General features: G+C 29.6%; 1 protein-coding gene across 1 annotated transcript; it reads right to left on the bottom strand.

Moving 5' to 3' along the window:
- Positions 1-704: 704 nt before the first annotated feature.
- Positions 705-5454, bottom strand: LOC130443030 (zinc finger BED domain-containing protein 5-like). Its single transcript, XM_056777477.1, has 2 exons — positions 4641-5454; positions 705-811 (listed from the first exon to the last, which is right to left on the bottom strand). The coding sequence occupies exons 1-2, from the start codon at positions 5452-5454 to the stop codon at positions 705-707; spliced, it is 921 nt and encodes a 306-aa protein (XP_056633455.1).
- Between the last annotated feature and the right edge of the window lie 20443 nt (positions 5455-25897).

The raw sequence follows: 25897 nt of genomic DNA, 5'->3' as shown, positions 1-25897 counted from the left end.
TTCCTTATTCTCAACAAGAAAATGTGTAAAAATATTTCATTGGCTACCAGATAAAATTCTTGAACTTTTTCGTGCGAGATAAAAATAAGTGACTTTGTTATTTTCCGCCATATTCATGAAATACTTCTGCCAAAATTTTACACAAACTGATAGATACATAAGTTATTTGAAACTCATATAAAGATTATTAGAAAATATTCAAAAAGCATTATTTTTCATGTTGAAAAACAATTGAAGAAAACTAGGAAAAGTAACGTAAATATTGCCTTGGAAGTTATAAATATTTCAACCGAATAATATGCAGTATTTTTCGTAAAAGGTTTTACATATATGAACAACTATTACTTGATGCTGATTAAAATCTCTTTTGCATTGAAAGCTCATCGAATGCTGAAGATTTTAATAAATAATTCCTGTCAAATTTCCTGTCGATTCTTAAACCTTTTGATTGGCGACCCAAAATGTGGATTTGTTAGTTTACCATCATAACGTTTTATTTATAATTTGTGATAAGTGATTAATTGAAAGACCGAGTTAAAATTAAAACAAAACATATTTTATTTCTATAAATAATTACTATTCGAGAAATATAAATCAATAAAATGTAAATTATAAAAACATATAAAAAGTTCGAATAAGTAAAAAGAATTAATTAGAGTTGTCAACTAGAAAAAAGGATTTCAGTTCGAGAACAAATTCCGTTTTTATTTTGAGAGGTTCTGTACCTTACTTACACCAACAGTTTTGGAAAGTGCCTTCTGAGTCATCAATAGAAATTTCATTGCTGGTTCAAATTCTGTTATCAATTGTTCTGTAATATTAAATTAAAATTATTAAATCTATTCTCTTTTCTACGATTCGAAATCGGCATCATTTCCAACTTCTTAGCTATTTTAACTCCACATACAGTTTTCGTATTGAGACTTTTCACACTGAGCCTTTCAAAGATACTAGAAAAGAAGTATGATTAGTTTCTTAACAATATTGAGCTGAAACTGAAACAAACACAATATTTTATCACTTAAACGTGATTCACTCGAAACGGTATGGTACTCAAAGGTTTAAAACCTTTGCGAATGATTCCATTACCGCTTGTATCTCGGTTTTGCGACATACTTCGAATTTTGAAATTATACTGAGAACGCTTCCAGAAAACTAATAAGATCTTGAGACAATTTCCATTATCGAGTAAATCTTGATGATAATCGTAAAAATGAAACGGAACAAGTCCTATATAATTTCCCTCTACTGAATCTTCGTTTGAAAAAGATAATCTATAACCCATTAATGTTCTTCAATGAATTTTTCTCTTGATAAAAAGTCGTACAAACCTGGATGTGGCTTGTCATTTGTAACCACAAACAATGTGGATGTGTCACATTACATTATGAATATTAAAGTTAATTATTACGAGAAAATTATATTCACCACTTTTATGCCGTTAACCAACCACTATAAAAATATGTAATGATGTGGTATGTGTGGCCACTTTGTGTAACCGCTCTTTCGAAATAATGAGAAGTATCATTAAATCGTCTTGGTGAAGTGAAGTGTCTCTATTTAAAACTCGAAATTATACTGCTCTATAATTACGTTGATGTTTATATTTTATGCAATGTAATTTGCAATGAAGCTTATTCATTACCATCCCTTATATAGTGTTTAAATTTGATGATTTTGGAAAACAGATATCTTGATATGATATTAATAATTTCTCCATTGATCCACTGGAAAGAAATTATCATATTCTCGGAAAATATTATCTTTATGACACCAATTACAGTTACAATATATTTCTTACTATTGGAATATTTCACTGTTCTTCAATAATTTTTTTCTCAGGATACAGCTTTGTAGGAAATCAACTGAGCGTATCTCTAGAATTGTATCAAAACTACATTTGTGTATAGAAATGACGCTTTGTAATATATGTCAACGGTAAACGTATTTCTTCTTGATCTTAATTTTCACTTTCTCACATCTATCAGAATCTTAGCTATCTAAAACTCTATAACGTCAAAACAAACATCTCTTAGTTATAGTGTTTATTTGTTCGAATTTGAGGAGATTTTGAGAATAACTATTATAAATCTAAATATTATAAATAAAATAACATCAACTCATAATAGAATATCTTTTTTGTTTAAAATAGTGCCAAAAAATTCTATTGAATTCAGTGAAACTATCTACTTGAATTACGTAATACTGCTTTAGATAGATGTGAAAATACCAACTAATACTTCTGAACAGTATATTAGCTCGCTAGCTATCACTACGGTTGATAGAATCCTTCATACAGTAAGCAGTCTGAAGGTATTCACTTGATTTATTTAAATTAGATCTATTTAACTGACAATTTTGCTCAAGAACCCATGGATAATTCAGAGAATGTTTGCCTATGGTGGCTGTTTGATGATAAACAGTTCTAAAAACAGGAAACTTAGGCGCACAGTAGAAAAGTAGAAAAAATTCAATAGTTCGAGAATGGATTAACATAGAAACATTCGACTCGAGCAAAAAATACAAAGCTAAACTATTTTTATTGAAATTTCGAAGAAAATTGAAGAGCTAAGGATTCAAAGTCAAAAGTTGTTCAATTCAAATTAAAAGTCTTGTAATCCTCATTTCTACTTTTTTGTGCTTCTTCCGAAAATATTCCGATAGGGGGAGAATCGACTTCGTACTATTCCAGCACTATGTAACATAATTTTATACAACGTACATGGTATGTAGTATTATGGATACTTCTCAAAGTCCATCTCAGCTGTTTGTTTTGAGGAAAGCTGAATTTTTTGTGGGTCTGGTTTAATAAGAAATATATTCATTTCCATCCACTCCCCAGGTTCCAATTTACTTTTATTTTTTCAATAAAATGAGGCAAAAACTCTTGCATAGAGTTGTCAACTTCAGGATGATTTAGTCGAAGGAATACGTTCGTACCACTGCACACGCAATCACACAAATTACGGTATGTGATTTTAATAGAACTCATGACTAGACTCTAACTCATTTCATTTTTTGCGTTGTTATGATCGGATAGGCAGATAGAGTTAAATGATTTTTATTCTAACCTTCACTTTAACACGTCTAGTTTAAAAAAGTGACTGTCCACGCTCAGAGGAAGCCGGAGCTTTTTTTATGATCTTAATTTTTGTCATTGCTTATCTAAATTTCGTAACTTATAATGTTATCAATAGATCTAATGTTGTTGTTGTCCCAGTTTGACTGATGTACAGCTCAGTTGACCATCACAGAGCAGAGAAAAAAATGTGTTTTCCCCTTTTTTCACAATGTTACATCACTCATTTAGAGTAATGTGTAATTTTGTCCAACTTCCATTATTCTGACATTGGGCCTTAATTACTTAAAGCAGTGCTCCGCAACGTTTTTTTATTCGTGGCACACCAAAAGCTTTTTCTGGTTTTCACGGTACACCAAATTTAAGAGGTATAAATATAATAAAACAACACGTATACACATCAGAAAATAATACATTAATTAATATTTTAATTCGTTTTATTTTATATATTTAAGGTATTATATGTACATAACATATATAATTAATTACAAAACTACAATGATACAAAAAAATAGGCAAAAAGGGTAATTAATGTGATACTTGAGCTTGTTTCAAGGAACACAAGTATTTTATATTGGGCTCGATATTTGATAGTGCAACTCGAAGTTCTTGATCGAGATTTTTAAGCAAGACCGCTTATCATTTTGAATTAAAACAAGTGTTGAAAAGCTTTGTTCGCATGAATATGTTGTTGAAAAGGGGATTAAAATTGAAATAGCCTGTTTCGAAATTCGAGGATATTCATTCTTAACCGAAATCCAGAAAACATCCAATGGAACTTCTCCATAATGTAGTTTTAACGTCCCGTCGTTACTCAGTTCAATAAACTCTTCTTTAAATTTAAGAGAAAATGCATCAACAGATTTTTTTGCATTAGTTGCAAAAGGATTGCGAATCCAATCATATTCTTCACTTTTAATCGAATGAAAATAGTAATCGAATTTATTTTCCAGTGTTGTTAAATGGGATTGGGCCAGATCGATAATTAATTGCCTATTTTCAATTATTGTATTATGAACCCTTTGAAACGTTTCTAAAGAGTTGTTACTTAGTTCATTCTGCCAAAGTTCCAGCTTATTTTTGAACCCTTGCAATTTGTCGGAACAAGTTAATAAGTTTTCATTCGGACCTTGCATTTTTCTATTAAGTTCATTAAGATGGTCGAAAATGTCAGCCATATATGCGAGTTTGACGATCCAACTTTTATCTTCGAAGTGCTGGCCGAGTTCGGGCATATTTTGATTTAGTAAAAACTGATGCACTTCACAGCGAAGTTCAAACAATCTAGCCAACACTTTTCCTCGGGATAACCAACGTACTTCAGTATGAAATAATAAAGATTTATGTTCTGAACCCATTTCTTCACAAAGCATTTCGAAAATTCTTGTATTTAAAGCTCTTGATTTAATAAAATTTATAATTTTGATGCATTCATTCATAGTTTTTAAAAGTTGTTCTGGTAAATTCTTCACCATCAATACTTCCCGATGTATGCAGCAATGTGTAAATTGTATTGCCGGATTTTGTTGTTTTACATAGGCAACAAAACCCTTTATGTTACCAGTCATTGCTGCGGCGCCATCAGTACAAATACTCATGCAGTTACTCCATTGTAGATTATGTATTTCATCAGTTACTCGAAAAATATCCTCTCCAGTAGTTCGTTCGGAAAGTTTTTTACAAAATAAAAAATTTTCTTTTATGCAATCTTCGTCAACAAAACGTACAATTGCAATTAATTGTGCTTGATTTTTAATATCCGTTGACTCGTCAATTTGAAGAGCAAAATTGTTAGCTGCGATCAATTTCAAAATAAGCGTGTTCAAAATATCTGTTGACATGTCGCCAATACGTCTTTTAATAGTTTCAGCTGACAGTGAAACCTTACTCACTTCCTGAACCTCTTTAGGTCCAAGCATAACTCGCACAATTTCCATACATGCTGGTTTAATAAGTTTTTCTCCAATAGTATGAGGTTTCTTTTCACGAGCTATTAATTTTGCAATGTAATAGCTAGCTTCTAATGCTTTATCGGAAACAGATACGGTCGACATCATAAATTTTTTTTGTTTTAAATTTTGAGCCAAAAGCCTTTGAAAATATGATATATCCTTTTTAGCACAATTCGGATGTTTTAAAGTTATATGGCGATTTAGTTTACTGGGCACCATTGAGTCGTTTGTTAATTGTTCGTTGCAAATTACACATAATGGTTTCGGAGCCGCTTCATCGCCGCACCAATAAAAGCCATAACGAATGTAGTCTTCGGAGTATTTTCTATTCACAATCTTTCTTTTCTTAGCAATACTGCTTGTGCAAGGTTCATCATCTTCTGCCGGAGAAGTAGATTGTTTTCCAAATAAAAATTTATCCATATTGAAATGGGCACAAAAATAAATCACGTTAATAACAAACACGAATGGTTAATTTATAAACTTCTGCGATTTAATTTATAGCGGTAAGAAGTGATCTGGTTGTATGTGTCCAGTAGAAATTCGTATCTAACACTGACAATATTATATTAGGTTCGTTCTAAATCCTAAACAACGCTGTCTGCTGACTATTGAATTCTGTGCAATCACTATTTTTCAGGAACAGTCGATATAAACATTGTGCAGGTGGTTAGGAGCGTTTCTATTGGTTGTGATGACATTTTTAGCTAGAGCCGTATTCGCAAATTTAATCTACCACAATACAAGTTCGATCTAGTTGCTACGGCGTTTGAGCTCTTGTTGTAACATTGTATTTATGCTTGAAAATGTAAAGTTTTCAGTACGACCCAGACTACAGAGTCCATCTTCTATTTACTTCTATTGACATCCATTTCTTCTATTGTGTGAATACATTATAGCAAGTGCTAAACAATTGTTATTTTATTTATGGTTTTGCATTGAAATATAGTAAGTATATACAATTCGTTTTTATAAATTGTAAATTTATATTAGAGTACATTGCATTAAAATAAATATGTTGTGTAATTTCAAGCGGCGGCACACCTGTGTTTCAGCGGCGGCACACCGGTTGCGGAGCACTGACTTAGAGTACCACTGAAATAGGGAAAATGCTGTTTCTAGATCCTGTAGCTTATATAGTGTGAAAATCACAAAGTAGAAATCGGCGCTTTCGAAAATCGATTTTTTTCTGTTTGGAACCACTGCACGGCATCGCAAATGATCATTGAAACCACTTTTGTTAGATTCGTGAGAGATATCTTGTCGGTAACTTTAACAATAGGAAGCAAGAGCAAGAGTGAGGCAAATGTGTATGTAATATATAATGTAGTATTTGGAGGACCTATGAAGATTTCTTTTATGTTATGTGTTTTATCTTACAATTTATTCTTATGTATTCGTTACATTCCTTTTCATAAGATGTTCTCATAACCAACCAATAATTTTCTTGCGAGTTCCTCCAATCTCTTTGTTATATTTTGTTATAACTTTGTAGGCTACGATTATGGTTGAATAATTCTCAAACAGGCCTTTTTTTTTAGTTTCAGCTGTATCATTTTTTTCTCCTACTCCCCGACTAGACTTTTTAATGAGGACCCGATAAGGAGCTTATCAGGTAATTCCACAAGTTTATGGATATGGTCCTTATCAGAATTACCTTAATCAGGATTACTTTACATGGTCCTCACGCCCTCGACTGTTTTAATCTTGATTACTTGATTATATTTTCTTTCTTCTGGTTTGTATGGAAGTGAGAGGTTCACCATAAGGAAAAATTATTTATAAGAATACTCTATTAATTATAGAGACATATATCTAAATTTTATTTCAAAAATTCATATTACAAGAAACGTTTAATAAAAGCAATAAACAACACTTCGATATTCATAGATAAACCAAAAGCCAAAAAAAAATCATAAACACTTTTCTTCAAAAACTTATAAATAATTTTGTTAGTGCATCACTTGTTGCGACAAACTCTTTCTTGATCACTATATTTGAATTATTATTTTTTTTATTATTTCAATTTTTAACTGCAAATTTTTTCCTATATACACTTGAATGTTTTTTATTTCAATATTTCTCTAGGTTTTCCACATTTTCGATATATTTGCCTTACCGAATAAGTGTATAATAATGTATTCAAAAACTCATACACGATACATTTGTAACATAACACTTTCATTCTCATAAATAGGAAAAGTATCAGCAGCGATAACATTTGAAATTAGTAATGTCATACAACAAGATTTAAACCAATGAGAGAGAACAATCGTTATATCCGAACGCTTCCAATATAAACACTGATGAAATAATAGAAGCGACATATTATATATTATGATGTTAACTATACTCAGAAATTTCTATTCACACAAAGAGTTATATCCGGTTTAGATTGATATCATATTCTCTTTATATGATTGACAAAATTCCTCTCTTGGAGTAGTTTACACTTTAATTTGATATCCATTTCAACAGCCAAATTAATAAATAATTTCTAAAAATAGAATGAGAGAACTGTTGTATTGACATTCGTAGGAAGTTCCAATTAGATGGTTCAAAATGAGTGATTTGATAATAGATATAGAAATAGAAACCTTAATCTTCAATAACGTCAACCTTATTTGATCCTAGTGTGGAACTCGTCAAGATAACCTGATAAGAAATAGTATATCTGAAATCCTGAAGAAAAATTAATTTATTTTCAAACGGGTCAACCTAATATGTGGACCTCGTTGCGATAACCTAATAAGAAATATATTTCTTTTCAATAAGGTTCCTTATATAGACCTTATATAGGATGTTTCGAGGAATGAGCAAAAAATTCTCGTCGGTTAGTTCCTTGTAACATTTTCTGTAAATATTTTGGATAGAATTATGTCGTTAACTACTTTGTTTTTTAGTGGGACGATTATATTTATAGATATTTATTTCTAATAACTCAACTTGTTTATTTCTTCAATTTTTATAATCAGCTATTGATTTCTTCTTATTTTATTCGTTTCCTCTCGTTATTAGCGCTATTTTCTTTCACACCACACTAATTTGTAACTAACTTTGAGGCTACTTTTTGTTGGTTGTTTTTAACCCTGTAGATTTTTAAATGATATATTTTTTACACAAGTACGAAAAAAGTATATCAATCAATTATAAATTACAAATTTCACTGTTACTCTCACTTCTAATATATCAAACTGGTTTAATCCAAAAGCATAAAAATCTCAAGGTTAATCTTTTATTCTACCAAACACATCTCAGTCTCAATCGACTGGTGCTTCAGGTTAAAAATAACAGTTATAGGACACCCATAATGGCGTGTAAAGTTTTACATAATGAGGGAATGGGTGGGGTTCTAGAGAGTTCCATGTTATTCGTTAAAAAGAGCCCATAGTTGTCTAAAATGGTTGATAATCGATATTGATAGCTTTAAAAGGGACAAGTGGTAAATAGTTGAATGTCTTAGTTCGGTGTAGGTTTTTTATAGGATAAAATTGAATTCTTAATTTAAATTGAGGCTTTTGTGGGTTCTGTGATGTGTTTTTCGTTTTTGTTATAAGTACGTTAATAATATGAATAATGTATAAATACTCTGGAAGATATAAATTTAACCAAGATTATCGCACGTTTAAAAAATGTTGAAATATAAATTTATTTTTTGTTTATGTTATTAATGCATCTATCATTATGATTAAGACACTAAACGTGAATATTATTATTCATCGGCTTTATTAAAAAAATAACGAATGAAATTTATTCCATGAGTTGTCTGCTTGATACTACTTATTATATATTTATTACATGAAGATAGGAGGAAAATTATATTTTCAACTAATAAAAATGGTAATTATGTATTTAATTAAGTAATCAAATGATCTTAGGGGATGTATCTAGGCCAACTCGGAAACGACGATAAATAAATTTAAATTATTGATCTCTTGCAATAAATTTGTTCATTAGTCCCATCGATACATTAATTATTATTTCACAAAATAATATATTCCCGTAAAAAAAACAATTAGTACATAGAAACATTCTAATTTAAACATAGTGGAGAACGAATCTGCATGTTTTATTTTACTCTGATATAATTCAAAATATTAATTGTATTTTGTATTTAACAGTTATGTTTGATATCTGACGAATACAATCTGGTTCAATAACTACTAAAAAATCCAATTATCGAACATGATTTACTTTCTCTTGTGCTAATGGTGTAAGAGACTACAATTTTAAATGTTACAATGTAGTGCTCTTTGTTAGTGATTACATAAGTTCTATGGGCCCAGTTCATGTCGAATAGTTTAACCGTTTGATGTGAAAATATGTTTGCTACATCAGATTTTGATGGAAAACGTTGCTAGATAGACTCAAAGCACAATTGAGAGCAACCTGGGCTCGTCTGTTTGTGAAAGTCACCAGTTTTCCTCCAGAAATCCAATGCAACATTCTAATTAAGTTTCTTTAAGTCGATGACCTTTGCCTAACGGTGCCTGAAAATCTGTCGATATAGCTTCAAGTAGCTTTCTGGCTAAATTTATGTCTAATATCAACTATATCTCAACTAAGTAGAGAATTTATTATTTATTTTGACATCTGCCATGTTACGTTAGTTGTGTAGTAGTGAAGTTAGAGAGTTCGACCTAACAATCTCAGAGGTTAGAGATTGGTCGTAAAAGACCAGTTGGTCTTAATAATAGTTCAGCGTTAGAAAATTTTTCGTTAAGGTTTAATGTTTTTAAAGAGCATTGATAACTTTTAGCACCTCATTTATGAAAAAAATAAAAAATCAAGCTGTACCCGATCGAAAAGCATTGACTGATAGTTGGTCAGTATTTGGTCAGTTCAATTCAATATTAAAAACATTAAATGAGTTGTCGTTGTCGTAACGCGCATGCATTGGGCTGGTTCATTGTATCAGAGATTACTGAAAAACTTTAATCCTTAATAAAAAATTTTCTATCGCTGACCAATTTATAAGACCCACCAACCTTTCCTCTCCACTTTCTGACCTTTTAAATGGTATAATTGGTCACGCGGCGCTAAAATCGCGGATCCAGCATCGCTTGTAGGTTCCACGATGCCTGCTAGAATATCTTTGATTACAACAAATACTTTATCCAATCTAAAATTTTCGGACACTTTGTGTATAATGAGGTGTAGCAATCTCAAAATGAGGAACAATTACGGCGTTCGATTTTCCTAAAAATACGGGAAATAGGTGTTCAAGTCGTCTACGACCTAATGAAACGTTGTTTCCAAAGAATTACTCCTAGTTGCCAAACACAAGCGTCTCCATTTATTTCAAGTTATTAACTTTGTCAGTTACTAACCCGTTAGCTTTGGAAAATAAAATAAAAATACTATTGAGCATACGTTGAACATACGTTATGATAAATACTTACGCCTGAAGTAGGAATATATTCTTGCAAACCTCTCACATTTTTCACGTATGCATTAAAAAAGCGTGTGAAAACATTTGAAAACATCATTTGTATACAGGAAAAAATCCATCGTGAAACAGAAGATTTTATAATTATAATTAATACCCTCATAAACCAGAGCTAGGTATTAGTATATTCCAAGTGTGAGCATTATACTAATTTCTTTAATTGGAAATTTATTGCGGTTCATCAGTGCAGAAAATTAATTCATGTTTTAAAATAAATTATTGTGGTGATTTGTAATGTTAACACTTATCATTTTAATGTATTTTTTTCCATAAAATACAACCATAAACTCCAAATATTCCATTAGAAAGTGTAGCCACAGAACATACCAAAACGAAGGTCAACTTGTATGTAAATCTCGGCATCACAAATCTACTTCTGCTAATTACCAATCGTGACGCTAGTGTAATAAAATAATGTCAATGTCAATATGTCATTCGTCACCAATTTCTAAATTTACGCCACATTTTCTTTAGATATATTCATATGTTGTGAAAATAGGTATACTAGACACTGATATGATTGTCGAGGAGCATTAAGTTGATAGTTCGAGTGTTCATATCATAACATTTGGCAATTTATCCATAGAGGAGCTATTGGAGTTTTCAAGTGAATTTTTAGATTCCATTATTATAGAGGAATTTAGTATTTTGGACAAACAAAAATCGGTTTTTTGACTGTAGCAAGAACAATTTAACACCTGGGGAAATGGTTATGTATCAATTTCATCGAACTATTATAGCCAAAATATCAAAATATAAAAACAGATAGTAATAAAGAGCAGTTAAAGACATTGAAGAAGATTGGAACATTTGAGTGTATAGAAGGAAGTTGAATGATGCAACTAAAGAATGCATTTATCCACGGTTAAGAAATATTCGTAGGAAAACGATGGACTATACAGAATAAAACTTTTGCTTTTTCTATGTACAAAGGAAGTCCTAGGTTTTTTAGGTATTTATCAAATTATTTTCAGTTGCCTTCAGTTTCAACACTGGAAGGAATGTTGTCAAGAATACCTTTTGAAACTGGTACCAATGGTACTATCATGGAAAAATTAAAGCTCCAAGTGAATAAAATTAATCAACTTGACCGCCTTGTATTCATAGAAATTAAAATAGAACAACATACTTTTTCAAGTTTGTACGGGGTAAACTGTACTCCAGAAGCAGTTTACCCCATACGATGGAAGTATCATATAATAGAAGTAGAGATGTTAGCTGATGGAATCATGTGGAATAAAAATTTTCTTTTGTTTATTATAGGGGGCTGATTTATTTCCCAATTATATTGGTTTATGTTTACAGAGAGAATATTTATTTGTTTAAAAATTTTAATGTTCATTTTTCTTTAAAAGGGTGTATTATGTGTAATTGGTTTATTGTCTATAATTGTTTTTATTTTGGGAGAATTTTATGAATTGTTGATGAATTTTCGAGACTATTGTTTGTATAGAATTTTTTTTTATTGAATCTTAAAATAATAGTACTATATCATTGTAATGATATAATTTTATTTCTGGTTAGTATTTATTCACATATAACACTTCAATTTATTTGTTAGAAAAATCTGTATTTTGTTAGTTCTTATTTTGAAAGTGATATTATATTTATGTCTACTTATTTTCCTTGGTTTAGTTGAAAATGTCTCAAAGGCAATTGTAGATGACCTTCGAGGAAGGGGATATAAGTATTAGAAGCAAATAAAAAAACTAAGCAACTAAATTAAACTTATAATATTGCAGATATATACTGTGATCGGGGTCGAAATTAAACCAATTTGAACATTTAAATTAATTCTCCAATGCAAGAGATCCCGGCTCTGGGCACACATAAGGTTTCTTTGCTGAATAATCAACATGTGTCAAATGTAATGGAAAACATAATACCAAAAATTATACAGAGGCAGAAAATGTCTTCCTAATTATCGAAAGTGTATAATTGCTAAACAAATATAGAAAATTGGAGCTGTAAGTATGAAGAAACCATCTTTACCTAGGCAACTAGTAGAACAAGTACAACAGGTAAAAACTGAATTCCAAGAAGGAATAACAGAAATCAAAAAGGTGAAAATAGGCCGTTTTCCTTCAGCCAACCTGTTGCAGGATCATCAAACGCCACTAAAAGCAACAATGTTAGAACACAAATTCGGGCAATCTACTGACCCAGCCTTACAATTGATCTTAGATCAACTTAAGAAACAGGAGCAGCTGTTCCAAGTTTCCAAAGCAGAGAAACGGCTAATTTCCAACTAATGGAATGTAACGCCATTGGTATCTTACAGCCCCAACAAGAATTGTAAGCTATCCTAGATGTAAATAAATTCGGGTCTTATTTCTGAACCATATTTTAGTAGTCATATATTAAATTTATAAATTATGAAATTTATCATACTAACCATCCTGACAATGCAATGAGAAGTGGAAATGCCATAAGAATAGAGGATAACATCTTAAATCATGAAGAAATAGGATATAAGACCAGAGAAAGCCATGCTAATGTAGCGAGTGCAAGCATTAGACACACAGAGATTACTCTAGTTGCTACCTATCACCTACCAAAAAGCCTACCTACTGGCCAATCGATGCCAATAGGATTTCAGACCTTAACAACATATAATCGAAAACATATTCCTCAGTTTTTTACAAATAGAAGGAGATTGGGACCTGTATTCTGATAATTCCTCAATCGACTTAACAGTTTGTGAAAACATCATTAAAAAAGAAAATAACTCTGCAAAGAATCTTCCAACCACATGAAGATCAAGATGAAAAGCTCACTCTGGGAAAACGTCCTCATATTGATTAAGAAATTAAGAATTTATTCTCCCAAAAAAGTAATAACCGAAATTTAAAAAAACACCGAAAAAAGCTACCGGACTCGACCTAGTTACTAGAAAAATTTCGAAGCCACCCAAAACAGTAATAGTTGAACTAACTAACCTAATAAATGCTGTCTTCAGACTGAAAGTATGTAATAGGCATTTTGAAAAATAGCGGAAATTATAATGATACCTATGCCAGGAAAACTACCACATGAATCATTGTCTTACAGACGATCTCATTACTACCTGTTATGTTGAAACTATTTGAAACACTCCTACTCAAAAAACTAAAATCGCTTATCGAAGAAAGAGAAAATAAATCACCAATTTTGATCTAGAAATACGCACTCGACGATCGACCAAGTCCATAGAATAACAAATATTATAAACACAACAACAGAAAAAAAAATTGTCCTACTTTCTTTCTTATGTAGCATAAGCGTTTGATAAGGTTTAGCATGGAGGCCTAATGTATAAGGTTAAGCCTTTCATGCTAAAGCAATATTCATATATCCTCCATTCATACTTATCGGAAAGATATTTTAGAATTAAGCAAAAAGAAGACTATTCCGATCTTAAGGAAATTAAACCTGGAGTACCACAAGAAAGGTGTCGCCGACGACACTGTCATTCTAGAAATAGGAAAGCAATGAAAGCAATGAAGAAGCAACCAACAAGTAACAAAAAGCTGTCCACTGCATCTACATACACTTCCAACGAAAAGGGTATAAAGTAGAAGCTCGATTATCCTGTCCTCAGTTATACGGATTCGCGATTATCCGGACTATCAACTGCAACCAATTAAATAATTAAGTAGTATTGAGATAATTTAGAAAATATAAGATATCAAAGAGTGGGTCACTTGGTCTCCAGTGTAATTAGATGCTTCTTATATGTCAGTGTATGTTAATTTTTTACCAAAGTTCATTCTTTTCCTTATTTATAATATGCTTCTATATTTTTATTGATGATCCTAATAATACTTTTCTAATTACTAGATACTGTAATATTTTTTAACCATTTCTATCTAGCGTAATAAGTCATTGTCATTTATTATTGTTGTATCCATATCCTAGATTCTCCAATATTTTGTATCTCGGTTTTTTTCTCAGTTATTAGCTATCATGTTTCTGTCCTACCCAAAAGTATTCTTTCTTTTGGTAAGTTGAAAGCATATAAATGAAATAGTTTTTTGTTAATAAATGAGATATCTAGATCTAGATAATGGTTCATGAATTAGTTATGAAATAGCTCAAAAAAAGGTAAATAAAAATGAGAGAGAAGATTTGAGTTTACCCATAGATGTCGTCACGTATACCATATGAGTTTTAGTTAATCATTAATTTCCACCTCACTCATTCAATTTGAAATATATCTGTTTCAAAAGATTTCAATAACATTAAAAAAATTTATATCAATAATTAATAGGTTTGTCATGACAATTGAATAAAAAAATGGTGTGTGAAATGTTTAACATTTAAACTAATCTATACTGTAATTTTTACAATTGAACGTTTTTGTTTTCTGTAATTAACATCGACATTAACGTTAATACGTGTTATTTATTTGTAATAACACCTTGCATGCTAAAACTCTATTAACAATAGTTATGTTAACTAATTTCCTACTTTATTGCGGGGTTTGAAATCTTCAACGAACTAGGGACTAATTATTCTAAAAAATTAACAACGCAAAGTGTAAATATTAATAGTAGTTTCTTATATTTATAATGCATATTTTGCGAAATAATTAAGTTATAAAGCGGTTATTAATTTTAATTATCCAGTAGTCTTTTGACATGCATGAATAATTATTCATGAGATAAATAGTTAGTACTGGTTTTGGAGTTATCGATCCTCGCTACCTTCACATGCTTCCAAAGTCATAAATCTTGTAAATAAGTACCTTCAATGCAAAAAGATTAATTTGAATTTGGCAACTAATTATTTTAATATATGGAGCTTTTGCATTATTATTGAGAAATTAATAGATCCTACAGGTAAGTTCACTTTATATGCAGGTAGATTTCAATAAAATAGAAATATACACACATCAAGATGTATATTTCAAAATACCTGCTCTCATTAAGTTGAAAGAACAGCTGCCGTTGTTGGAGTTCTACTATTTATTAAGTTGTTAATGCCTCTTCCCATTATAACGGACACTTCTTGGGATAAACATCTATCTATCTATCTATCATCAAGGCCACCAACTCTTATTGGAGCATGCAGATATGCCTCAGTGCATGATCTGTTCAGACCTAGAAAAATTTTGGCCGATATTCTGATAATCGTATTAGTGGCTTTCAATGTCATCTTAGTGACTATGCCGAGTTGTAGTCTTGTATGCGTGCGCAACAACAAGTACTTAATGGTGTTAAGATTCTGTGCCGGTTGTAATCCTTCTTTGTTTATTCTTTCAAGCTGGACTTTGTGGTCGTTAATGTTGGATCGCATCTGCTCATGATTCCATATCGGCTGGTATGGCTGGAACTGATAATCTGCCAGCGTAAGAGTGTTTGCAACGCTTGGCAAAGAAATCAGTAACAGTTCTAAGCGGCTTTGTGGTTCCCTTGACAGACTCGGACAACAGCCCTAGGTCAACCGCATATGCTCTTACTGACAACTTTATGTCATCTGAGACAGGTATACCCGATCCACCACTTTCTAACTCGCAGACCTCCTCCTTCAGTACTGAATTGAAGAGATAGGGCGATAAAGGATTCCTTACTTCTCTATCGATGTGAATTCTCCTTGTTTTCTTGTTGCCAGCAGAGACTGTAGTATATGATTTTTGATGAGTCTATTATATTCCTTTTGTCTATTCCAAACCTGTTCATTAATTAAGAATGCTAAATATTTACGTGTATTAAATGTTGAAGCGAATTATATATTTCGGGTTTCGAAATATATTTTTAAAAACTTTATTTTTGAATATTTATATGAATACAATTAATCTCAAGATCGAACTAATTATAAACATTAAATATCATCGAATTGTTTACAATCATCTTATTTATAGTAAAATAGTGCTGATACATGTTTACGTTATTTCATACAAAAATAGAATAAATGCTGATACATGTTTATGATATTAGATACAATGGTATTGTTTTAAAAATGTCCTTCAGAAATTCTTCGCATGTAACTCCTCCATCCCTAAGAATGAAAAATGACGGAGGTATTTTTCATCCCTTGTTGTCTTTCCTCTTCTAATTCGATGTCTTCTTTCTTCATTTCTTCTATTTTATGTTTTCTTACAAACTTATATTTATATTTTCGAATTATCCAAAATATTATGAAAATTATACAAATTATTATTATTACAGTAAATAGTCCTATCGATACATGACTTTGTGGATTATAAATTTCATGAATTGGTTTTATATTCTTAGCGATGTTATTAATTTCATACAATTTATTAAAATCTATATTAGTTAAATTAGGGGATTTATAAAATTGATTATTCAAAAATTTAAAGTTTAATTTTGGTAATATTATTGATTTCCCTTTTTTAATTTGTACATTAGTTGAGAAAATTTCACTTCCTACTTGAATATTACAATTTTTTGGAATTTTTATAAGTGATGGATACATTAATTTAAAATAGCGGTCTGATACACATTTAGAAATTACATCAGTTTCAAAATTTGGGATCACTAAAAGTTCATCATTTGTTACTTGTTCCAATATTGTTTCTTGAAGATTAATTTCACTAATTACACAATTTTTACCGGAATGTCCATTTAAAAGTTCAACAGTACAATTATCCTGTAATTTTAAAGTTTCTTTACAATAATATTTTCCTTCTAATTCAGGGCATTCTTCTTTGATGAAAGTAACTTCTTTTTGACTTCTGGCCAAGTAAGGTTGCGGAGGGATAAATATTGTATGGTTTTGAATTACGGGGTATAAATGAAAGAATTCATAGGTTTTAGGTTTTAGGATAGGAACATGGGTAGCAAATATTATTTTGGATTTGGAAAAGGTTACTTGTGAACCAAGAAAGAGATAATATGTCAAAATATTATTAAATTTTGGTATTTGTTCTTCATTATAAATAGTACTTAAATATTTTATCATTTCTAAAATTTCTTGGCTTGATATAACTGAACTGTGAATTGTATTTAATTTAGAAAACGTTATTGCATTTTCAATATTATCAATCAATGTAATTAAACTCTGACAATCCAGATTAATCTGTGAAATTGTACTTTGGAATGTTATAAAATTATTTAAAGTTATTATTTTGTTTTCAATTGAAATGTGAAATTTCTCTATATTATCAAAAAGTTTCCGTTGATTATCCCATAGAGTCGTAATCGATTTGTTATAATGATCAATTAATTTTTTATGTAGTGATATTTGTAAATTAACTTCGTGAATTATTTGTTTCTGATTTTGTTGTAGGACATTTATAGCGTTATTATATCTTTCTTCATCGTCCGAATCTAAAGTTCCAAAAAGCCATTTATCTATTTTGCCTACAGCATTTATTAATCCTCTTTTCAATCTTAAATGTGGGTAAATATTTTCTGATTTTTTATCTAAAGTGTTAATTAAAATTTCTGTTCTACTCAATAATTGTTCAGCTAAGTTATGGTATGAAATAGGATTTGTAGCGTTCGCTTGAGATAAATTATTTCTTAGGTTATAATAATATTGTTTTAAATTATTGATTTGTTTATGAATGAATTCTAAATCTATATAATATATGAAAGTATGTTTACTATGTATAAGATTAATAGTTCCTAAATTGATAGGTAATAATAAATTATTTACGTTCGTAACTGTTATGTCTTCTGTTTTGGTCGTCTTGTAAAGTAATAGTAACGTTAATACTATTGTCAGCTTCATTATCTGTAACAATTTTTTTGTTTTAGTTTTTTGGTTTTCTAATTATATTTTTATGATACGTTCCTTTGTTTGTTTCTAATAATATACCAGAATCTTTTACAATTTCAGCTTTTTTGAATTTAGGTAGTTTCTTGTCTCGAAATTTTGTTTTTATGTAGGCTATGTTTTGGTTTTCATAGGATGGGGGATCGTTTCTGTTTTCATTTCTCTTATTAATTATTTTTTCTTTAATGTTAGCATTTCTATTTTTAATTTTTTCATATAATAATTTGGAGGTTTCTTTGTGATTTTGTATGTAATTAGATATTATTAAATGATCGTCTAAATCGAATGGATCAGGGTCATTTATATGGCCTTTAATAATTTCAAATGGTGTAAATTGTGTTACTGAATGAATTGAATTATTATATGCTAATATTGAGTGTTTTATCAATTGATCGGGAGTCCAATCATTATTATTTTCTTTTATGCACCTAAAATGTTCGATTAAACTGGAATGAAAACGTTCAACGGGTGAATTAGAATTGCTATTTTTAGACGTGGTATAATGTAACTCAATTTTGTGTAATTTACAAAAATCTTGTAGGTCATTATTTTTAAATTCTGAACCACAATCAGCTGTTATTTTATAAGGTAAACCATGATGAGTAACGTAATTTAATATGTTATCAACAACTGAAGTTCCATTCATACTTGACATTGAATATGCTTGACCGTAAGAGAAATAGATACATTTTCTCGTTATTGTTGAATATGAAAGATTTACTATCTTAATAACATTGACATATCAAATCAAATTTAATTGAAGGGTTTATATTATATTTATTCATTTAACACATTTCACAATTATTAATAAAGTTTTCTACGTCTTCTGAACTCATAGGTTTGTTTTAATTAATTGATTTATATCTATTTTATATTTGCGCCAATTATAAGTTTCGTGCCCAATTATAATTTTCGTTAATTAGTTTTTTATCTTCTTTTGAATAATTAAAATTGTGAATTTCGTATTGATTTATTTCAAATGGTTGAGCTTTAAGGGGTTCATTCAAAGTTATAGGTATTGTTTTAAATGATTCATTTGTGTTATACTGCTTATATTTTGAATTTTTATATTATTTTCTTTTCCCATTAGTTGAATAAACAAAGTTATGAATTATATTATTAAATTTCTTATATATATATTCTTATTAATAATAACTTTTTATTATTATAGTTTCTAAAAGTTTACTAATATTTAATTTTTATGTTTTACATATTTTTTATCCATTAATTCTAAATCTTATCTATTCTTATAACATAATAATAAAAAAGAAAGAAAAGTTTTTGTATAAAAATCCATTTTATAATTTCTTGAATTGCGTACCATTTCAATGAATGATAATATCTATTTTTCCAAAATTGTTCTTCTATTATCTTTTCATTTAATATAGCATTTAATTTTCTATTGAAATATTTTGAACTTATTTCATTATTATTTTTATCAAATTCTTTGTTAATTGTTCTATAACTAATCTCAACTTCGTCATTTTCATTATTTATTTTTCTTTTATCAATGATATTACTTTGATTCTGTATATCTAATATATTTGTATTTAATTCAGGTTTTATAACATAACATTCTTTTTCTAATATATCATTATCTATTTTTATAACATCATTTATATCTTTTTCGTCCTTTGTCATATCATTATTTATTTCATTTATTTCTCTGTTTAATTCTATTACATTTTCTTTTACTTCAATTTCATTATCCTTTTCATTCATTTTTATTTTATCTAATCCTGTATTGTTTAATTCCACTTTATCAAATAATTCTAATTCTCCTTTTGTATCATTATTCATTTGTTCTACCATTATAATATTTTCTTCTGAATTCTTTTCTGCTACATTTAATCTATCTTTTTTTCTTTATCAAATAATTTACTAAGATCTAGTTCTACTTGTTCATTTATTTCTTTACAATGATTTAATTCTGATTCTTTGATTTTTATTAATTTTTTAATTTCTGGTGAGGAATTATTAGATGTGAAATTTATTTCAATTATTTGTTCACTGGGTTCTGATTCGTTAATTTTTATGAAATTTTCAAAATATGTTAAAGCATCATTAGGAGTAAAATTTATTTCTTCTATGTTTGATTCTTTTTCCGAGGCTCTTTCCGAAAATTTACAATTCGATCATTATCTTCGTCGCGTTCAAACAAATGGTGAAAATCAATTATTTCTTCTTCTTCTTCTTCTTCTTTATTTTTGTAATTATTATTATATAGTTCTTCAGAAGTAAAATTCGGTTCATTTCGTGATTTAATATATTTGTTATTATTTGTATTATTATTATTATAATTATTATTATTATTTATACGTCTACTTGGTCTGTCAGAAAAATTTCTTGATGTCGTTGACATCGGTTCAGGTCTAGGTAAACGATTTACAGGTATTTGGTTCGGGCGGAAAACATTTTTCCTAGGACCAAATACTTGCGCATTCGTTGGGTAATTTTGTCTTCTTTGTGGTATTGGATTTACGTTTATAGGTTGACTAGGGAAATTATTATTGTTATTATTATTGTATCTTTCATTATAATAGTTATTATTATTATATCTATCATAATTATTATATTTTTCATAATAGTTACAATTAGGTTGTCGGTAGAAAGAATTATAATTGTTATGTTGATTATTTCTATTATATCTTGATGAATTCATTTGAACATTAGTATTATTATTATTATATTTAACTTTAGGTTCGTAAAATTGACCATAAAGTTTTTCGAAATTTTCAAACTCGTCTACATAAGCCATAGCGTCTTCCAGAGAATTAGGCTTTTTTAAGTACATATTGTTACGTATAACACCTGAACATCCCGCAATAAAGGTGTTTAAAGCTGTTTTCTCACAGTGATTAATTTGACATCTTTTATCGATTTCTCCTAAGTTTAAATTATTACTGATAATTTGTATAGTCTGACTTTTTAATAATTGCAATCTGTTACCAAAAGTTATCAAATTTTCATTTTTAAATGGTCGTGTTCTCGTTAATTCTTGTAAAATACAATCTAAATCACGCCTATCTGCAAAACATTGAATCAAGGCTTCTTTTAATTTAAACCATGTATTCAACTCAATTCTATTTCCCACCATTAACTCGGCTTTATCTATTAATTTTTCTTGTATGCATTCTAATACGTGATTATTAATATCTTGATCATTATAGACTGAATACGTCTCTATAAGGTTCTCACATCGATTTATAAATTTATTTAATGTATTTTTATTTCCATCATAAGGTTTAATATTCTCTAGCTTTAATTTAAATAAATCCCAATTTAGGGTTTTTGGATTTGACGTTGCCATTTTTATATATTCTGAATTATCTTTTAAGTTTAATTCACTGAATGTATTTAATACTTTATCAAAATCGTTCATAGAATAATATATTTAAAATTATTAAATTATCTCTACCCTATTCAAAGTTCTGATAAGGATGGATAATAAGGAATCAAAATAATAAGGAGACTTGGCACTTACAGCTATCTGAAGTCCTGTCCCTCGTTGAGTACGTAGATCTAGTGCTGAGGTACTGGAGTACTTAGCCGGAACTTTATCGCACTTTGCGTAAACTCGCGACCGCACTAATCCGAATGACTGCGCCAATTATATATTTCGGGTTTCGAAATATATTTTTAAAAACTTTATTTTTGAATATTTATATGAATACAATTAATCTCAAGATCGAACTAATTATAAACATTAAATATCATCGAATTGTTTACAATCATCTTATTTATAGTAAAATAGTGCTGATACATGTTTACGTTATTTCATACAAAAATAGAATAAATGCTGATACATGTTTATGATATTAGATACAATGGTATTGTTTTAAAAATGTCCTTCAGAAATTCTTCGCATGTAACTAGCGATCCTTATTTTCAAAAATCAGTGCTAATCGCTAACCTTGAAACCTTGTTCTGGGACTTGATGCAAAAAATACTGGGGACAATAGATGACGTGACATAAAAAAAATTTTGATACGACACTACTACACAACTTTCTGAAGATCAGAGGCGGATTATGCCCAATGATTAGCAATACGTAACATTTACAAGGACAACCTGTACAATCTAAAAATAGCACAAATGAATTTTTCAATCGATTTTTTAACAAAAAGGTACTTGTTGCTTAAGTCGTTGAAACTTATGGCTTAGGAGATTCGTAGATTTTTATATTGTTGTACATGCCAAGGAAACCGTTGGCCATAAAGAGAAATTCGTAAGAAAATTATCATAAATTGTAATTATTTATTGAAAATACTAACAGGAGATATTAAATCATTTCTAGTTCAACAGCATACTGTCGAAACATCGTTTTACTTACATAAGGAAAACATGAAATGTAGAAAAATTTAGTTGGTTAGCCTACAACTTATCACAGCGTCACAATGGAAGTTATTTGTGTTTACTGGTGTTGCATATACAAAGTTACCCCCAAAAAAATGAGTCCATTATATTTAATTCAGGGGAACGTGGTGGCCACCTATTAGAAAAATGTTATTTTTTATATTTTCATTTATGGCGAATGGTTTCCTTGGCATGTTTAACGATCTAAAAATCTACATATTTCCTAAACCATAAATTTTATCGAGTTAAACAACGAGTACATTCTTGTTAAAAAATTGATTGTAAAATTCATTTTCGCCATCTATAGTAGAGAATTATTTATTCCGTCAAAGACACTACATGGACATACGTGATCATCCATTGAAAATTCATGATGTTCGAATGTATAATTTAGAAAATATACTTGAATATAAGTTTCGATTTCGCAAATTTAATGGCGGGGGACGAGGGATCGATTTTTTTTATAGCACAGCATTATTTTCACGTCATCTATTTACTCCCGAAATTTTGCATTAAGTCCCGGAACACCTTGTAGTATATTCCTGTAAATCAGTAAAAACAATTTTCCAATATTTTGAATATTGTCCAGTTATCAATAAATTATGTTTTAATTTCGTGCTGCCTCATTCTAATCAAACTTATCAGACTATAAAAGCACACACACAGAAAATCTTAATTAAGTTATGATAGGGACTGTTTCAGAACCCATGGAAAGCTGGGAAGTAGACGTGAATATAGTTTTCATTCTATTAGTTTTCCTTTGATATTTTATGTTTACATCATCGCGACAATTTATATATTTATTGAATAGCAATTAGTATTCCGTCTTTACTATTCATTGAGAGGTATTCATGATAATGAGAAATATTATCATATTGCTAATTATGATAAATGAACATTAGATGGGCTCCACTAAGAATCATTATTCAATTTAATTATTTGTTTCAAAATACTTGGTTTTCATATTGTGTGTTTTTCGAAATGTGTAAATTAATCAACGCCGTGGCATTGTTTCGTCTCGTCTCCTTTTACCACTTCTCGAATTCCTTGTTATAAAAAATGAAAAAAATATTAATATATAAAAGAAATTATTTTTTCTCGACATTTCCTACATAGAGCTATATTTGAATTCTTTTGGATTTATATTAATAATTGAAATACTATTTACAATTACATATATGGCATGGAATGGAGTATAAGATTATTTACTGTAAATTAAGCTTAATTACTTATTTATGCGAACGGACAATAATGATTAACAGAGCATGTACATGTTTAATTTTTTTCTTTTTCAGCTGGGATGTTAAACATCATATTTGTTACCATTTCTGTCACAATTATATTTAAGTTGGTTGGCATGTTACCATAGCATTATCTGGCTTTAAACTGTGACTATGTATTGCGTTGTATATAGAATAATATGGAGACAGTCGTAGTTTTGTATCTATTACGGTTTTAGCTATGATAGCATATATATATATATATTTTGAAAGAAAATTAATACCTTCATGATCAATCACCACGTTCATTAAAGCACCACAACTTTAGAGCTTGATTCCTTTGATAAGCTACGTGAATGGTTATTTAGTTTAAATAAAAACCAGAAACCACACATAACTAAATCAGGTGAATAGAATGGATGTTTGATGACCCCAAGTAAAAATTCAACTATATGTGAGGATGTCTTACTGTGGTGTAGTATTAACCCGCAAATATTGTTTGATTAAAGAATTACAGTTAATTATTTTGTCGCGAACAACTAACTGCAGGTATTTTTTATGGAGCTCAAATTCACCACTTAATGAAAAACACCACTATATTTGAGATTTCTTTAAAAGATGTGAAAATATTTATAGCAGTTGTACAAAATTTTATCGGAAAGCATTGTGCCTTGTACCGAAATGGTTGTAATATATTTTATTTATATTTTTTGATAACTATGTCACCAAATTTTTCTGTTGTTCCAGAATTGTTGTATAGGTACATTGTAGGGAACTGAGAATTTCCCTCAGAATTTTATGGCCACATTGGATATTAATTAATCCCGTTAATTAATTTAAGTATATGCATCTTATGTTATTAGTATAACATAGAAAGATGTTCAATTGGGAAATTGGGAGTTATTGTCATTAATGCGGCTGAGTTTTCTCCAAATCTCGACACTTGGTAGATTCCAAATGAACTTATTCTCTCTAAGACTTTAAGTCTCTTACTGGTATTATTATTTGGGATTAGAAATTTAGATGTGAATAATTGATACTTACTTGAGTAAAAAAGAATTATCTTGTAGAGAATTATATGATATTAATTTAGTAAAGAAATTATTTTCATTAGTTTAAGGAAAGCTAATTTATTTATACATTACTAAGAGAAATGTGTGAAGAAGTAAGATATTGTTATGTTAAATTGATTTTCTTTTTTCTTTCATCATCTCAGTGCTAGCTATATAAATAAAATTTAAGAAATATTCTAGTTACTTCGCTTGAACAAAATGAAGCGACAATTCCTTTAATGAATAGAGAAATATAATATGATTATTACAAAATCCTATTTCTATTATGGTAATCCTTAAAATTGATATATTAATGCCGGAAATAAATTTTCTGACGCAACCCATCCTCGAAGCAAACATATTTTTTACTGAAAACTAATCCATAAAAAAACCACGAACGTTAGGATGCCGTGAAAGAAACATTTTAACCGTCGAGTTTGTTGGAGACCATTTCTCGGGGCTTCTTCGAGACACCATTAGTAAATGACAATTTGATGGATTCCTCGGCCCAACCCCGTTGCATCAAGGGATTCCTACATTTCGGCTTTTTTACGCTCAGGGAGCCCGAGAACCCGACTCACAAAGCGAACAAAGACATCAAAATGATGGATTCGGTTCATCTTATCCCAGAGCGTGATCGAGTCATATTTCAGAAGAACGGCGGATGGGACAGGACTACATCTCTGAATGTTAATTCCATCATCGACCCACCGCGCACTGACGCGCACTTTCTTGTTACTATCAGAGTCGTCGCTAAAACAATTGTTTTACTACTGGTTTCGAAATGGGATCTTATTAATCATATTTCTTAATCGTTTCAATGATATTGAGGGAAACCGGTTCCATTATATTTTAATAGGCAATAGGATCGATGTTTTCCGAAATAATCAGTTCATATACCTTTAGAATAATAGAAAGAAAACAGTGTTTTTATAAAAGTTATCGGGTATGTGAGAATTTTTAATCATCTGAATCGACAAATGTTAATTGCAATTTTAAAAGAAGGGACATGACGTACCTTTTTAAAAGTAGAAATAGTCAACGTCTACGTCTACGTTACAAAGTTA

The sequence above is a fragment of the Diorhabda sublineata genome, chromosome 4, assembly GCF_026230105.1.
Source record: "Diorhabda sublineata isolate icDioSubl1.1 chromosome 4, icDioSubl1.1, whole genome shotgun sequence".
In the NCBI taxonomy this organism is placed as follows: Eukaryota; Metazoa; Arthropoda; class Insecta; order Coleoptera; family Chrysomelidae; genus Diorhabda; species Diorhabda sublineata.
This window is presented reverse-complemented; position numbering and strand designations above follow the sequence as displayed.